This window comes from Dipodomys merriami, unplaced genomic scaffold (genome assembly GCF_024711535.1).
Source record: "Dipodomys merriami isolate MVZ:Mamm:240054 unplaced genomic scaffold, mDipMer1.0.p SCAF_9, whole genome shotgun sequence".
Lineage (NCBI taxonomy): Eukaryota > Metazoa > Chordata > Mammalia > Rodentia > Heteromyidae > Dipodomys > Dipodomys merriami.
This window is the reverse complement of record NW_027206512.1, coordinates 26562788-26581630: the sequence shown is the minus strand read 5'-3', so window position 1 is coordinate 26581630 and position 18843 is coordinate 26562788. Positions and strand designations below refer to the sequence as shown.

Below are 18843 nucleotides of genomic sequence, written 5' to 3'. Positions count from 1 at the left end.
TTTTTTAACACAAAATAGTGTCTGAATTATAAATGTGCTGTATAACTATATTTAAATAAACCACAGAAAGTTACCAGTTATTTGTTGTATCGATCCATTTAAACCTGTCATTCCATTAATTTCTCGAAATGTTACAAACTGTCCTGTCTCAAGTTTGTGAGGATGATTTTCAAGACAAGTGACAATGCCAGGATCAGCCTAAAAATAAATGTATTAAAAAATCAAGTTCATGCATTCTATTGGTACAAATTCTGTCACACACACAAAAACATTACAAAATTTTCAAACCAATATTCCAAGCCATTCTTTTCTTTCATTAGTAAAAGCAAGCCTTCTTAAAACTATCAAAAAATAATCATCAAATTATTACTTTTTAAATTGAATGTTGAGATATAATCTCCTGTTTAGTAAGAGATTTTCATGGAATCCACAAAGAAGATTCAAATATTTCATAGATTCAGAGATTCTTGTGACTTTTAAAATAAATTTCAAGTTATTGAATATGTTTTACAGTCATGTTAGGAAAAAAAATCTGTAAAAAAGAGCCTAAATTTGAAAATCAAAGAAATATATGAAGGAGGGATTAAAGAGGGGACTCTATCAGTATACAGCTTGTCCAACAATTAAAGAAATATTCCAGGGTTTATTAGCTTATTTCTTACAATATTACATAAGAGAAATTCCATAAAATACATGAATCCATTTAATTGCTGAGTTTATCCAAACACTGTGTCAATCTTAGTGACAAAACAAAAACCAACAGAAGATAAAATGTTGACTGAGCAATAATATACCTAAAAAAATGCAGTATGCAGAAAGATATGCAAAATGTCCTTTCACTGAATTTTTCTTAAAAAGGCATAAGAATAGTATCACAATGAATTTTAAAATAATGCTTAACATGGGATTTAAAAATAGATCATAAAATCAGAAGCACAACTACTATTATGTCAAAATATATTATCATCCCTTGTATTTGTTTTTTGTGATCTTTTACAATAAAGAGTACAAATACGGTAAGTTACTTAAGCTAAACAAAGAAAAAATAATAAAAAGATTTCTTCAGTTCCTTTAGGAAATAAAAAAAATTAAGCTTAAAATGAAAGTAGGAGTGTGTAGCTAGAAAATCCAATTTTGTTTTACTTGAAGATGATCACATTTTTAAACTTTTTCTACCTTCTATGGCTTCAGAAAGGTAACAGATTAGAAAAGACTGTAATGAGTTTAATGTATTTTTAGGATATAGTCAGTAGTACGTGGTCTGACATTGCAAACATTCATAAACAGTGAATCACAACTCAAGTCTCTTAGGAATATTATACAGAACAAAACTGAAATTAAAATTTATGTCAAGCAAATGTTGTTCTGTAATGTTAGAAGGAATTCAGAAGTTTCTTAATCTAATTTTATGTTAATCTTAATATAACATAGTCAAAAGAATGAAAATGTTTAAGAAATTAAAAATATTCACATTATCTTAAAATTGCTTATTATAGCATTTTGCTAAAATCACTTATACAAAGTTCATTAATCACTTATACATAAAATCACTTATAAATATCACATAAAATCATAAATATCACATAAAATCACTTATACAAAGTTCATTAATATAATCATACTTGCGTTATGTTTGAAATGAAAATTTCTTTCGATTCTTCTCCTGTTGTATCTGAAACTTCAAATGTATCACCAAAATCACAAAACAACCGTGACCAAATTCCATGTATATCTGCACTAATGAACTGTAAAACAGCAAAAAGATGTCATTTTATTTATATGAAGAAAATTATCTTAAGTCCTTTTATGTAAGTAAAAGTAAACTCAATTATCGTTAAGTCCTTTTATGTAAGTATATATCCTTTGGAATACATTAATAGGATAAATTGTCTATGAATCAGTCTAAAAATCAAAGAATTTATATTTGGCATTATATTTGGCGAATGGAGATGTAGTTTAAGAACATTAGAAGAGCCTAGGTGTACTGTTATCCCAGCTGGAATGTACCTGATTTCATCTGATCTAGGAATCTAAGGAGGGTTGGGCCTAGTTAGTATTTAGGCAGAAACTATTAGTATCAATTATCTTCATTGTATTTTTTTTTGTTGGTTGTGGGGCCTGAATTCTGGGCCTAAGGGCTGTCCCTCAGCTCTTCAGCACAAGGCACATGCTCTACCACTTGAGCCATAATGCCACTTCTGGCTTTTTTTGCTTATGTGGTACTGAGGAATCAAACCCAGGGCCTCATGCACACAAGGAAAGCACTCTACCACTGAGCTACCTTCCTAGCCCCTCATTGTATGTTCTGTGATTAAAAAAACAAACAAACTTGTCTAGCCTCGACATAAAACACAATCACAATATATATAAAACAATTATCTTGTTTCAATACTGAAGTGAATTCTTGTTATTTTAGAACAATAAATGGGTATGTCCATTCACCAAAAGAGGTAGAGTTAATAGTGAAAAAACAATAGAATGCAGCTTTGGAAAAGCAAAGAGCAGGGCTGGGAAGGTTGCTCAGTGGTAGTGTGCTTGCCTTGCATGAGGCCCTGGGTTCGATTCCTCAGCACCACATAGCAAAAAAAAGCTGGAAGTGGTGGTATGGCTCAAGTGGTAGAGTGCTAGCCTTGCGCTGAAGAGCTGAGGGACAGTGCCCAGGCCCAGAGTTCAGGCCCCATGACTGGCAAAAAAAAAAAAAAGGAATGAGCAGTCTATATGAAGTCTGAGGAACTGAATTAGCAAATCAGTCATTTAAGGGAAAAATGAGATTAATACATCACAAATGTCTTATAAAAAATTTTCTTTCTTTTTTTTTTTTTTTTTGGGTCCCGTCGTGGGGCCTGAAATCTGGACCTGGGCACTGTCCCTCAGCTCTTCAGCTCAAGGCTAGCGCTCTACCACTTGAGCCACAGCGCCACTTCTAGCTTTTTTTTATTGCTTATGTGGTGCTGAGGAATCGAACCCAGGGCCTCATGCATGCGAGGCAAGTGCTCTAGCACTGAGCCATCTTCCCAGCCCTTATGAAAAGTTTTTAACAAAACTTTCTCCTCTTTTCCAAAACATTGCAGACAATATTTTGTGCTTAAAACTATTACCATAAGTACTACTAATAAAGAAAAAATAGAGTAGTATTTGGACCAAAAAAACCATTTTCATCAAAATGATCTCAACTCCTATTAGACAGCTCATTTTATACATATTAAACAGACTGTTTGAAAGCTCTTTAATCTTTTTGAAAAATAAAGACAAAAACAACAAAATATACTTAAAACTCAACAATTTCTTATGTCTATTCTCTCCCTTTATACCTAAGTCACTATTAACTATAGTTAATTCCTAACTGGTTTAGTTGCCTCTACCTTTATACCCCCCAAACTTTTTCTTTTGTAGATCTTACATGACCACTTCCTTCTTGAATCTGAAAGACTTTTGTTAATGTTATATTTACTAATATATATTGACTTAGAAATTAAAATAGAAAAACTTAAAATACAAGAATACACAAATACTTTCCCCAAGCTATCAGAGCACACATTTTATAGATTCTTGGAAAATCTACCATTCTCTGTAAGAGGAGTAGAGTACAAAAGGAATTTTGTAATACTCTTAAAGGAGTTATTTTCTATGTAGATATTCTCAAAAATGTACTCAGACCACTTTGAAAACTGTTGCTATAGTCTTCTCTACATACAGGAAGATCTTTTAAAAATACAAATCACATAAAAATTCACAAGCTTAAGACTCAAATCTTCTCAGAAATGGGATACGGTACTCTACCTCTTCTCTGACCTGGTATCATTTACTTCTACTTTTTCAACTCCATTCTGATGCTGAGCTTACCTCCTTGTGCTGCTCAAACATACCACAGTAAGTTTTATACATGTTTTTACATCTGCTAATCCCTTTGCTTTGAATGCTTGTTCTCAGACCCAACCATAGATGGTTCTTTCTCATTTTTCAGGAGACTATTCAAGTATCTTCTCAGAAAGAACTTCCCAAACTTTCTGACTGAACAGAAATGTCATCAGCCTGTTTACCAACTTCACTTAAGTTTTTTTATTCTTTGTTCATTTATGTTTTCATATGAAATAAAATTATTAAAAAATATATCACGTATTTATTTGCTAGTCTTATACATCTTTCCCATCAAATGGTAATGTTCAGAACTAAGAAAATATGCTTGCCCTGCTAAGTATGTATAATGAATATTCATCAAATGATATAATAATGCTTAAAGTTAGAGGAATCATATTTATCATCTTTTTCAGTTATAGCCTTTATTTCTTTAATTTTGGCATATTGCTTAAAAAACAAACTTAAATACTAGATTAGAAATAAAAAATGATATTTACACCCAAACTGAATGGCAAAATCTCGTAACTGCCCTTACGTAAATAGAGCTTCTTACATAAACTCAATAAATAGCTAAAAATTTTAAGAGCATATCACTTAAGTATTAAATACTACTACCTTAATTGGAGGGAAATGAGAATGGCAAAAGTCATTTATCTTCATCTGTAATGTAAGTTTCATCTCAGTCAATACTACACACTGATGAGAATAAAAGAAATAAAAATGCACAATTATTTTGGTAAAACACAACTTATCCTTTAGAAGTAAAAAATGACAAAAACAAAAATAACACATTTGAAAGAAAACTGCTCACTTTGAATTCATTCACTACCAGAGGCTTTATAATAGAAAGAATCCTTAATGTCCTATATAACTTCTTAGAAAGAGTGTATTTTCCTGTTCTTGACTTTGGCTTGATAATCTGACTTGCCTTGGCTAATGAAACATTAATGGAAGAGACATGTTAAACACGTTTCAGTGGTTGGTCTTGCCTTTTTGTGCTTCTGTTACTGCCAAATGTGACACACAATCAGAATCTAGATTCTGGGTTCAATTCTAGCTAAGCTGAGCCTAGAGCAGCCAAGTCCCCAGCTGACATGCAGATGCAAAAGGAAGAAATATATATGCGTTGTTACTATAATCAGTTCTCAGTTTCAGGTAGTTCTTTATGCATATTACTGTCCAAATAACCAACTGATATTTAGTAGTTATTTGGGTTTTTCCCTAAAAAGGAACATTTGTTTGCATTATCTAATAAGTCTTCTAATTTGAATTTTTGTATTCTATTCCTCAACACACCAGAGGTTACACTAATTTTGCTGTATTGTCATGGTATGTATTAGTAATATTTAAAATGCAATGACGTACTAACCTGGTATTGTTCTAAGAAGGAGAGATCTGTGTTTTCATTGAAAGGAACAGAAGATGATGATACATTAACATATGGATTTAGTTCTGCAATATGGCCAAGTACAGCGTCAGCCCTAAGGAAAATTTAAAAATTAGTATGAAATATTAAGATGCACTGTCATATTCCACACAATTCCATGTATCCAAGTTTGAAGATCTCCAAGTCTTTTAATGATTTTGTAATACTGAACATTTCCTTTAGTAACTGCAAAGCAATTGATTTCTATGTGCCAGCATGCAAATATATCAAAATTTGACAAATAATTAATTGCCAATACTTAAGCTATGGTTTAGTGAAGGTGTGATCACTTAGGCTACTAGAATTGAACTGGTGTTTGGATAAAGAATATTCTGAATAATTTGAGTTTAAAAAAAATCTTATGGTAATGTATTAAAGTATCTTTACCTATTTCTTCCATTAACAATATCATCTTCACAGAGAAAGAAGTTGGTTCCTAAATCCCATGCTTGGCATTTCTCTGTATCATGAATTGTAAGTGCCTTCGAAAAAAGGAAAATATTTGTTAAAATCTAGAATAGCATAAAGACATATCTTACACTGTACTGGAATATTTTGTGTAAACAAAAAATTACAGGCATAAGAATCTAGAAGGATTCATTTTCAACACAGTGTCCAGTGAGTACTACTGCTGCATTTGTTCTTCTGCCTTTTGTCCTTCCATTTCTGTGCCCCTCTTACTTTCCCACAGACAGATAAATGAATAAACAGGACAAAAAAGAATACAAAAAAATCTAAAAGGTTATAAAAAGTAGCTCATTATACAGATATGTGTATCAAAATTCTGAATATATTGATAGTAAGAAAAACTACATAGGAAGAGATTTTAAGTTGATAAAAGTATTGTCATTAAAAATGCCATACAAAATTTCAGAAAATGTATAAACATTTTAAATAACTCCACCATCCAATTAATAAAATTAACCAACAAATTAGAAAAAACACATAACTCATGTAAGGCCACAAACCTTATGGAAAAATAAGCAAAATTAATTTTTATAAGGAATATACTGAAAAAATTGATAAGTAAAAACATTTAATCTCACTCTGGAATTAAATATCTTTTCTCTCTATGTAAATTGACATAGGTCCAAAAATTTGACAATATTCTCCACTAAAGAATCATGTAAATTAGCCATACTTATAAATTACTAATGTTAATGTGAAGTGAATAAACCTTTTCAGAAAGGATCTTAGCAATTTCTAGCAAGTAAACATGCTTTGACACAGTAATCCTACTTTTCAGAATCTACTCTGAAGACACTCTTGAAAAGATACAAAATGTTATGTTTTATAAATTTGGATAAGCCTCACATAATTAAATTTTTAAAAAAATCCTTAAAAATCCAAATCCAAATGAATGGACTAAACTGTTTACTGAGTTTTTACATGGATACCCAGAAGAATTAGAGTGACTTAAAAAAGCAGTTGTGTGCCAAATTTGTATAGATTCTAAAACAAGAGAAAAAAACTACATTTGCTTCCCAATAACATTCTGTAATTAATAATATGGAAGTTGTTACTCTGAAACTATGTTTTATTGTGTATAAAGTAGGACAAGTAATTAGTTCCTATCATTATGATTTAAGACAGAGTAAGGAAAAAAAAGATAAAAATATAAAGCCAAAAATAATACCAAATGTGAATTTGAAAATTTAGAAACATTTTGTAATCCTACATTTAGAAAATCAGAAATCTGCCGGGCGCCAGTGGCTCATGCCTGTAATCCTAGCTACTCAGAAGGCTGAGATCTGAGGATCGAGGTTCAAAGCCAGCCCGGGCAGGAAAGTCCGTGAAACTCTTATCTCCAATAAACCACCAGAAAACCAGAAGTGGCTCTGTAGCTCAAGTGGTAGAGTGTTAGCCTTGATGAAGAGCTAAGGGACAGTGCTCAAGCCCAGAGTTCAAGCCCCACGACCGACCAAAAAAAAAAAAAAAAAAAAAAAAAAAAAAAAGAAAAAGAAAATCAGAAATCTGTGAACTTATTCATGATGAATGTTCTAGCTCTGCTCATCAAAAAGACTTTATACTTAGAAACACTACAGGAGCTATTAAAAAAGACTCTAAAACTTCAGGATGCTAATAACCAAAAATGGAAAAATTTTAGAATCAGAATGAATCAAAACATGTAAAATATATTTAATACTTCATGGACTGTGTGGATTCACAAGTTGTGAATACAACATGACATGTATATACGTGTAAATACAACATAAATACATGCAGAGAGTCAATTAATTAGTCATTGATTTTAGAAAGATAGTAAACAAAGGAGAAAATAAAAGTATTTATCATGTCTTTTGTACATTTATAGTCTATACTTTTGTGAAATCAAATGAAAAATGGAAAGTTTTCTTTCTAAAATGTTATTCCAGCTAATAAATGAGGAAAGAATGGTAGACTATTACTACTGCTCCCAATTAAATACCAAATCTAGACAATGATTATTAAGGGATATAATCAATAATAGTTAAGGTTATATAATATAATGTCTGAGATTTACATAAAAATCATTTGGTGGTTGTTTGGGTGCTAGTAGTTCACATCTACAATCCTACCTACTTGAGAGGTGAGTCGAAAGTAAGGCTTCCAGTTTATTAACTCAACCAATAGCTCGGCACAGAGGGGGTTACATCTGTCATTCTAGGTATTCAGGAAGCTAAAATTGGGAAGATAGAGGTTCTAGGCCAGTTAGAGAAAAAAGGTTATATGATCTAAGCTCAACAGAAAAAGTTGGCTCAGCTATAGCAGGAACTTAATATAAAGGATCATAATGCAAGCAAGACACTATCTCAAAAAGAAAACACTTTCATGCATGTTTCACATTTCCAGAGATTTTTTTTAAGGGAATAGTACAGAATTAAAATAATTTTGGTATAAGATAAAGAAACAATAAGCTCAAGGGTGAACAATATTATCACTATAAATGGGCACAAACAAAACAATTTCTACCAAGTTTTCATAGTAAAGACATACTTACTTTAATCCCTGCAAGAACAAGATTCTTTGCTATAAAGGAAAGAGAAAAAAGGTATAACTTACCAGTAGGAATCCAGACCATACTAAAGTTACCAGCACAATTATGTTTACTGTAGCATTATTTACCATAGCTAAGATATGGAACCAACCCAGATGCCCCTCAGTAGATGAATGGATCAAGAAAATGTGGTATAAATACACAATGGAATTCTATGCTTCCATCAGAAAGAATGACACTGCCCCATTTGTTAGGAAATGGAAAGACTTGGAAAAAATTATATTAAGTGAAGTAAGCCAGGCCCAAAGAAACATAGGCCCCATGGTTTCCCTTATTTGCAGTAACTAGTGTATGTCTGAGCCAACCAGAAAAGGTCAGATACGTTGATGTTAGGGGAATGAACCAAGATAAGTATTCAAATGTTTTTTTGTTTTTGTTTTTCTTTTCACGCAATTGTTTCTAACATATTTATAAGATGATTTCTATGTTCTTTGTATGTCCCTCCCCCACAATATAACCCATGCTTTCACTGTATTTGGTGGTGTTATAATTTGTGGAGGGGAAGGGAAAAAACAAATCTTTTAGGGATACAGGTGGACCCAATGCAACAATGAGATGTACAAGTCGTTATGTCGAAAAATGAGTTTTACAACTTTGGTGTGGGGGGGAAGGGGGAGTATGGGAAGGGAGGGGAAGGGGAAACAAAGAGGAGGCAACAATGCTTGATAAGAAATGTACTCCTTATCTTGCCCATGTAATTGTAACTCCTCTGTACAGTATTCTCACAATAAAAAAAAAAACCTTAAAAAAATAAAATTAAAACAAACAAAGAAAAAATAAACAGTAGGAATCCAAATTAGATATGGCTTCATGGAGCTTAGTCATCATTATAGGATAAGTAACATTTTTTATAGCTGCAAGAAATAAATGCCTAGCAGGCACCGGTGGCTCATGCTAGATCTCAGGAGGCTGAGATCTGAATATTGCAGTTCAAAGCCAGCCCAAGCAGGAAAGTCTGTGAAACTCTTATCATCAATAAAAACCACTAGAAAACCGGAAATGGCGCTGTGGCTCAAGGTAGAGAGCTCACCTTGAGCTGAAGAATGCAGGGACAGCGCCCAAGCCCAGAGTTCAAGCCCCACAACCAGCCAAAAAAAAAAAAAAAAAAAGAAAAAGAAAGAAATGCCTTATTTTTAAAAAGGTAGAAATATAGACTAACGAAAATAAAAACTTTGCTTAATTATACCACCCGGAGATAACTATTCTTAAAATTTTAGTGTAGTCTTCCAAATGTTTTGACTGTATGTTCTACCCTAACAAATTAATGAATATACAGAATAGTCATTAATATACAGAATAGTTATTAATGAATAACTACTATTATCATAAAATATAGAAAAAAAGGCATTATTGCTTTCTTCTAGATCATATCATTACCATGAAAGTGAAAACGGAATTTGACCAAGGTTGTGAATCTAATTTCCTTCATAGGAAATAAAAGAAATTATTGGCCGGGCGCTGGTGGCTCACGCCTGTAATCCTAGCTACTCAGGAGGCTGAGATCTGAGGATCGCGGTTCAAAGCCAGCCCGGGCAGGAGAGACTGTGAGACTCCTATCTCCAATAAACCACCAGAAAACCGGAAGTGGCGCTGTAGCTCAAGTGGTAGAGCGCTCGCCTTGAGCTGAAGAGCTGAGGGACAGTGCCCAGGCCCAGAGTTCAAGCTCCACGACCGACAAAAAAAAAAAAAAAATTATTAAATTATGTTACAAAAGTGTTACATGAATTATTACTCAACTACTACTTACCTATTTCCAAACCAAGACCACCCATACCGCTTAAGAAAACACGGGACTTTGCCATCTTCTGCATTGCTGTATCTCCAAGAACGTACCTCTGTCGACTATAACACAATGAAAAAAAACGGAATTATTTTGTCAAAATTATATATAATCCATAAGATTGAAAACTAAAACATTATTCACTAGATCTGCCCAGAGTTGTTTTGCATCATCTGTATGGTGTTAAAAATTTTTCCAAATTATTATTTTGAAAATTTAGATAATCTGACTCCATAATTCACATTCTCTCCAGGCAACCAACTGTACTGAATAGAATGGATGCATCCTCTACATAGGGAGAGGACATGTGATTATAATTTACCAGGTTTACATTTCTTCCTGCTCCTTGCATGTATTACTCAATGGTTATTACAGATATTTGAATTTCCTATGTCTACCTTAAAACTTTCAATACAAGCAGAATTTATGAGGTAAAATCTGGTTCATTTAAAGTTCAATAGAATCATTTGATTCAATTTCTGAATACCGTTTTACATGTAAAAGCTGGTAAAGTGTATTTAGAACAGTCAAGTAGTTACCCATGAGAATTAAATACACACACACACACACACACACACACACACACACACACACACACACACACACACACACACACACACACACACACACACACACACACACACACACACACACTGGTAATTTTAAAAAATCAATATTTTAAAAATTAACAGGAAGTTTATCTGAATGAACTATGAAAAACTTGATGATCTACCCAAGATAGTATAAGTTCTAATAAACTCTTATAAAAATAATTTGAAAAATGAATTAGTATAAGCAACAAATAACTCCAGAAACCATTGTATAAGTGTGTATTATTACACACTTATTGTACGCTTGTTTAAAAAACTGGTCTTTAATTTCCATATTTAAGAATTTTATATTCAATTTAAAAGCCTAAGAAAAATGTTCTTTGCCTGAACTATACATCAAGCTACCCTTGCTATTTCTTTACTTGTTCACTAGCAAAATAATGGAAGGTACACTTTTCTCTTTCACTCACTATTCAAGATTTGTTTTAGGAAGTAAACTACAGAGTTATTAATAAAATATTTATCAAATATCTATTGAAGTATGTTTTACCTGTTTCTGCCTGTTTGTGTCTTGTGTTTCTTTAATGTGTTTATTTTGAATGAAATTATATTTATGAGATTTACTGAGATGGATGAATGCAACTGGCCAGTAATTTTCATTTCAAACTGCAACATTCAACTATATAGTCAAATGGTATACCACAATATACCATATATATCAATATACCAGATAAACCATAATTTTGCTATTCCACAGCTTTGAATAGTTACAAATAATGAGACTATAAGCATTTGTGTCTTTTGGCGTATCTTTACAATTTTTTCTCTAGTGTGTATCCTTAGGAGGGAATATGTGGAGCAGAAGAATATGTACATCTTCAATTTTTATGCATGTATGTGCAGATACTGGCATTTGAACTCAGGGACTGGGTACAGTGCCTGAGCATCTTTACTCAAGGCTAGCACTCTACCACTTGAGCCACAGCTCCACTTTTGGCTTTTTTGGTAGTTTAGGTAAGAATCTCAGACATTCCTGCCTGGGTAGCTTTGAATCATAATCCTCGTATCTCAGCCTTCTGAGTAACTAGGATTATAGGCCACCAATGCTAGCTACAAAATCAATTCTATTAGATGTCAAACTGTTTTTCCAAAGTATGGCACACTGTATGGAAGCTCTTAAGAGTTTAATATCTTTAGTATGTAGGCCTGATCTTCAGAAGAGGATCAGGTTACAGGGCTCGTCTTTGGTTGGTGACTATATAATTGGTTCTCAAAATGTTTCCTAGTCTCATAAATATACTCTAAACTTTTCTTTCTTTTTTTTTAGTTACCTGAAATAAGAATTCATTGTCAGTTTCTTTTCTAAAATATGTAAACTTTGATGTTAAAGTATCCTGATTTTTGATAACTCCTTTATTATTTTCTCTTTTTAATGATAATTCCTTATTAAAGCAAAGTATACTAAAAAAGTACTAAATTTACATATTTTCATATCTAGCACCTATTGATTGACATATAACAGTAATAGATAACATTCAAATTATGCATTATTGCTTTAAGTGTTTTACCTGCACTTGTTTAAACTTTACTGAAATTCTGTGATATAGATTGTATTATTATTCCATTAAAAAATTATTGTGAAAATACCATATAGAGGCGTTACAATTACATGGGCAAGATAGTGAGTATATTTCTTATCAAGCATTGTTGCCTCCTCCTTTGTTTCCCCATACCATCCCTTCCCCTCTCCACCCCCCACCCCCACACTCCCCTACCACCCTATCAAAGTTGTAAAGTTCGTTTTTCAACATATTATTTCATTTTTATAGCTAGAAAAATTTAAATGAGATAGTCTAGCTTTAGGAGCTATACTCTTAACTACTATACCACAATATAGAGACTGAGTAAGACAAATCATTACATAAAGATTATAAAGGTGGGGAAAAGGGACTATACAAATACAACAATCAGTTCCCCCAACTCTTTTTTTGTTGGTCATAGGGCTTGAACTCAGAGCCTGGGTGCTGTCCCTGAGCTCTTTTGTTCAAGGTTAGCATTCTACCACTTTGCGCCACAGCTCTACTTCCTGTTTTCTGGTGGTTAATTGGAGAGTCTCAAGTACTTTCTCATCAGCCTGGCTTTGAACCTCAATTCTAAGATCTCAGCCTCCTGAATAGCTATGATTATAGAAGTTAATCACCAACACTGGCTAACAATCAGTTTTTTAACCAAATTCTTTCCTATCTAACCTTCTTGCTCCTTGAAAGAGCCATCATCTTCAATTGTCTTAGCTATTTTTTCTAACATTTGTCCTCTTATTTTTCTTTTCCTTTTGCAGGTTGATTACTGAACCCAGAACCTTTCATATATTAGGCAATGGTCTAACTACTCAGCTGCATACTTAGCCTTCACTCTTATTTCTAAACAACAGATTACTTGAGGTTCTTTTTCATTATTATGTATTTACTTCCTACTAAGGAAAATAATCTTTCTGAAGTATAAATCTGATCAACTTATTCACTTTTTCTGCTTTAAAAAGCACAATATTTTCCTATTTCCCATAGGATAGTCCAAATTCTTGAGTATCAGTCACAAGATCACTAATAAACTAGTTCTTGCTTCTGTCTTTCAGTTCATTATTAGGTTTCAGGTGTACTGAACATTCGCAGTTTTCAAAATGTTCTATGTTGTCTACAATGTTGAAAGAGAACCAACATGTGTAGAACTGTGCTACTATTTAGGCCCATTTAATGACAGTTCTCAAGCTACTGCAGTGGCTGGTTGTTGTTTTTTTTTTTTTGGCAGAGCCAAGACACAAACTCAGGACCTTGCACTTGCCAGTCAAATGCTCTTCCACTGAGCTAAATCCCTAATCCCTTTGGTTGATAGAATATTTGTGTTAGGTCTTAATTTATACATTACTTTTTCCTATGATACTTCCTTTAATCCTTCATTTTTTCTAGACAATGGTGGATCATCTTTTATGTGCATTCCTAACGACCTAGTGCAACTCACTGTAACACCATCACAGTAACACATTATAGCCGACATTAAGTAGCCATGCCACACATTAATGAATATAGCCAGTATGAAGAAATCTCTAAGGCTGTTTCTTTTCAGAAAGCCCTAGATAAGAAAATCTCTCCCTTTTTTGAAGGAATAATGTTTCTCTACAGTTTTTATCTACTAGTCCTAGATTAACTCCTTGGAACCAAAGAAAACTAATCTAATTTCTCTTTGATGTAACAACTTTCTGAACATTTTGGTATTCAGAATCCAGTGTTCCTTTCTCAAGGTCAATAACCCCAATTCCTTAATTCCAAATATGGTATCATTTTAAGTCACCTTCAATCTTCTCATCACTTTCTTCTGGATGTACTTCAATTGTCTTGCCTATTTGTACATATTTTTATTAAAACTGACTTTGGTCAGGCATTGGCCGAGTTCACTGTGTACAGTGATCACAAGAACTTCATATGAGAAGATTATATATTAAGCAATATAAAACATAAAATAGTTAGCAAAACACCAGTAACATGCTACTGAGACAGATAATCAAATAATTCTAAAAGATAAACTATACAAAAGTAACAGAAACCATAAAATATAGGAGTGATTATGAAAGGGAGGAAAAGTTTTACAAATGAATTTCATCCAAGCTGAATTCTGAAGAATTAAAGATGATTTCAAAGGTTGATAAACAAGATGGTAAGTTTTCTAGACTTCTAGGCCAGGGAAAAGTATGAAAAAACAAGGGTTCGTTACAGACACATAACATATTCATAAGACTTTAATGTTAGCCACAATATGGTTAATAGGGACCTAAGATTTGTTCTCTGGCCTTAAATAACTGAAAACTGGAGAAAATAACTGAAAATAACAGATTTCAGATACTGGATAATATGTAATTCAAGATAGTAAGTTCTGAGAGGGAGAAACTCAACTGATGTAAGCCTTATTTTTGCTAACATTTAGTTTCAGCTGCAGTGATGGGAGGGAACTATGGACTGAATTTGGTGGTCTTCTTGAGTTAATGATACATCTGTAGATTGAAGAAAGTTAAGATTTAAAATTGATATACCAGCGAGTAGAGAGATGCAGAAAGCATACTAGAGAGCTTCAGAGGGTTTTTCTTCAATTGTCAGCTGAGAAGGTATTAGTACATACACAGGAGTAAACAACCTCAAAGAATTACCTGTCTGGTACTTAAATATAGTTGGTAAAGTTTTGTGTTCCTTTTTAGTCAAGCAGAAAACGTTTAGAATATAAAGGGCATTGGAAAGAATATTCAGAAGGGTATTGCATCAGTAGTGGAGAAAAAAATTAGCTCTAAATTTAAGCCTTCACTGGTCTTAAGCAGAAAAGCAAGCTGTGAAAGAAACAATGTTTCTAAGTAACTTAACTATGTCCCTGAGCAAGCTCAGTATTTTAAAAAATTAAAAATTATTCATTACTCCAAGTGTAAATTACTAGCTATATGAAAAAGGAAAATAAAAATTTATACTGAAATGTAAATCAATAGGTATAATTATAAATGTCATAGATAATAGATCTTGAGAAGACAAAGACAACAACTATTATAAATAGGATCAATAAGAATTATAACTAGGATAAAAAAGGTAGAGAGAAGTATAAGCCAACAAACTTTCTGGGCGTAAAAAATGCAAAATCGTTGATTAAGAATACACTGGGCTGGACACTTGTGGCTCACACCTGTAACCCTAGCTACACTAGAGGCTGAGATCTGAGGACCACAGTTTGAAGCCAGCTAGGGGCAGCAAAGTCTGAGACTCCAAAAAATTACCAAAAAAGCTGGAAGTGGTGCTATGGTCCAAGTGGTAAAGTGCTTTGAGCAAAAGAAGCTCAGGGACAATGCCCAGGCCCAGTCAACAAACAAACAGAACAACCAAACAAACAAAAAAAACTAGAAGGAATTGAGACTACAAAGAGAATTTGAAGGTATAGCAACGAAACTTCCCAAATTAAAGCCAGCCCAGGCAGGAAAGTCCATGAGACTCTTATCTCCAATTAACCACCAGAAAATCAAGCTGTGGCTCAAGTGGTAGAGTGCTCGCCTTGAGCTGAAGAGCTCAGGGACAGCACACAGGCCCAGAGTTCAAGCCCTGTGACCAACAAAAAGAAAAGTTTTAGGTGGCTAGAAAGAGAACATTATGTACAGGAAAAAGAAGGAATGAGTTACTAGTTGACCTTATCCCAGAAGCTATGCAAATCAAAACTCTGGAACATTCTAAATTGTTAACCTGGAATCCTATACCTAGAAAATATATTTTCCCAAAAAGTTAATGAAACTCCAGATATATAAATATATTCTATAAATACACACACACAATTCTTCCTATGCCCTAATGGTATCTTCAAATAGACTACCCATTACTTGAGAATGACGACCAGAGAGGAAAAAAAGGCTTCAGTATCCATGTGGCTCTTACCTGTATAATCCATCATCAATTTCCACAGAGTCTGTTGACATGATGGGCAAATTTTTACTTGTACTGGAGGAAAGAAAGAAAACATAAGAAGTATGTCTATTAAGTATTCATATTCTATAAACTTTAATAATAATCCAGAGAATTCAATTGTCCCTGCTTCTCATGAGGGCTTCTTTTGAGAATGTCTGCTGAATGACTTTTATAATTAAAATGAAATTGAAGGTAAACAATTGTGATAAAGCATACTTATTGCAGTGATATATCATTTATAGAAGTGAGTCACAATTTTTCTGCAGCATGGTACACAAAGAAAAATGATAATATTTGTAGGAATCACAGGAAGCAGAACTGCTTATGAGCGTAATGAATCAACCTGTTATGGAAGACCTGGAATCATCATCTTGGCAAAAGCACAATCTGTATTACAATGTGCACTGCTCTGTTGTTAATTGCAGATTTAAAGATAATGTGATAACATGAAATTTAAGTATGTAGTCTAAATTTCTAAGCCAGATATCAACAAATAACATGTAGATTTTATAAATATAGATGATTAGTATGTTATCATACCCACTAGTATTATCACACAGTACAGCTTCTAACTAATTATTAGAAAAAAAAACCTGATTGAAATTATGAAAGCAGACCAGAAGATAACTGATCATGTAAAAAAAAAAAAAACAGCACATTTAGAATAGGCCTTGTTTTGTCATTTAAGAGAAAAAAAATTCACTTGCTATCTTCCTTACACCGGGCATACTCTGGTGAGCAAAGCTTTTGAGTAAGAGTGTTTGTATTCTTTTTAAAAGTTAATTATCTTTAATCAATTTTAATTAACAAAGCAGTTGTGGATACAACGCATCTCGATCAGTGTCACTCCTTTCAACATCCTCACTCCACCTCTTCCCTTACTTTTAAAAATTCTGTAGTACACTACCTAGAATTTTTTATTGCATTCCTCCCCGGCCCCACCCCAACCCCCACTAACTTTGCGGCTTGATGATATATGCCTGAGACTTTTCAGAAAGTTCTGCTTTACTCAATGTTTCGAATATAGAAAAAAAAAAATCAGATCTACGAGACGGTAAAAATACCGTTCAACCATGGGGCCATTCTGTGTGTATTACATTGTATCTCCCATGTGTCATTATGGGCCAAGGGCAGACAACAACAACAACATGTCTTTACCGACGGTGTCGCGTTAAATGATAATAATACAACCATCACTTCTCTCTTCGGTGGAGTGTTAACAGTGCACAGGATACAGCCACCAGCTTTTGAAATGACACGATGATTGAAAACGAGGACCCGCTAACCAACCCATTGGTAAGGGCCGAGAGGGAACATCTGTCCACCCCGAAATCTTCCAGGGGGTGGGCAGAGTGTACAGGGACCTCCCAACAGCAATCAGGAGATGAGGAGCGGGCACCTCGAGCTGTTCCCCACCGGCCCCCGCCCCCGTCGTCATCAGAAGTCTCGGGGGGGGGGGGGGGTCCGGTCTCTGCCTCTGATTTCATCCTTCCCAGGTCCCTCCGGTGAGAGTTTCCCCGGGGCGCGGAGGCGCAGTGAGCTTCCGTCCCCCGGCGTTCGGCGCGGGGCTGGGGAGCTCACGTTGGAACCTCCCCCCTCCAGGCCACACGGTCTGGGCCGGAGACCCTGACTTCGGGCGCGCTGGAGGAAAGAGGGTGCCGGACCCCGAGTGGAGCGGAGAGCCCGGAACCAGCGGCGGACGTTCTCCACGGGAGAGCCTGGGGCGGGAGAGGCCCGAGCCCGGCGGCCACACCCACCCCGCGCCCCGCGCGCCGTCCCCGGCCCGCCCGCCCGCCTCTGCCCCGGGGCCTCCCGCTCGCTCCACGCCCGCCCGCGAGGCTGAGGGGAAACTGGTAAAGCCCGAGCCCCGCGCCTCCCACTCCCCCTGGCTTCTTGGCGCCCACACCGTCCGGTCACCTGCTGGTCCCCCAAGAAGAGCAGGACGCTTCTTCTCCCCGAAGCGCGGACACCGGCTGGGATCCCGCCATCGTCTTCCCCCTAAGAGCCACCGCTACCGCTGAGAGGCGAGGAAGGGGGCGGGACTGCAGGGGTCAAGGGGCGACCCGTGACGTCACCGGCGGGGCGGGTCTGAGGCCGAGCGGAGCCGGGCTGCGCCGCTCTTTCCCGTCAACCCCCGGGAAGACCTGGTTTCCGGTTTCAGAGTAGGCTGCGGGGCGGGCTTTGCCAGCAGGTGAGTGGAGAGGCCGGCGTTAGCGGACCGGAAGTGAGGTGCGTAAACGCCGGGGAAAGCACGGGGATTTTTCGAGACCGGATCTGAGGTACCCAAGTGGCATGATGGTGCTCGTCACCTCCGTTCTGTACGCCAATCACACTGCACTGTAGTGACCCGCAAAGTGAGAAAGATGGCCTTGTAAATCCTCCAGGGTCTTACAGTAAGAAGAAACTGCTTTGTTTTGCAGATAGGCCTCAGGTGGTCCTGGGTACTGAAGATTCCGCTTAACAAATAATGTGGGGCACATCCACCCGGGAGGTGTTGTCAGGGATTTAATAGTATCAGTCGTGGGCCTGGGTCTGGGCGCTGTCCCTCAGCTCTTCAGCTCAAGGCTAGCGCTCTACCACTTGAGCCACAGCGCCACTTCCGGCTTTTTCTGCTTATGTGGTGCTGAGGAATCGAACCCAGGGCCTCATGCATGAAGGCAAGTGCTCTACCACTGAGCCACCTTCCCAGCCCATCTGATAATTTTTGTTTT

The 18843-nt window shown here is 35.6% G+C and overlaps 1 protein-coding gene across 2 annotated transcripts in view; it reads right to left on the bottom strand.

Moving 5' to 3' along the window:
* The window catches only part of Uba6 (ubiquitin like modifier activating enzyme 6), a 64492-nt gene extending 46337 nt beyond the window's left edge, over positions 1–18155 (bottom strand). The window contains exons 1-9 of one of the 2 annotated variants that reach the window (XM_070012248.1): positions 18050–18155; positions 16103–16165; positions 10069–10163; positions 8265–8293; positions 5672–5766; positions 5228–5339; positions 4474–4554; positions 1623–1745; positions 75–198 (exon numbers count right to left, since the gene is read on the bottom strand). In XM_070012248.1, the coding sequence (XP_069868349.1) occupies positions 75–198; positions 1623–1745; positions 4474–4554; positions 5228–5339; positions 5672–5766; positions 8265–8293; positions 10069–10163; positions 16103–16165; positions 18050–18120 (793 nt within the window). In that variant the 5' untranslated portion in view covers positions 18121–18155. Of the gene's footprint in view, positions 1–74; positions 199–1622; positions 1746–4473; positions 4555–5227; positions 5340–5671; positions 5767–8264; positions 8294–10068; positions 10164–16102; positions 16166–17531; positions 17618–18049 lie in introns of those variants that run through there. The other variant, XM_070012249.1, reaches the window with a different exon arrangement.
* Between the last annotated feature and the right edge of the window lie 688 nt (positions 18156–18843).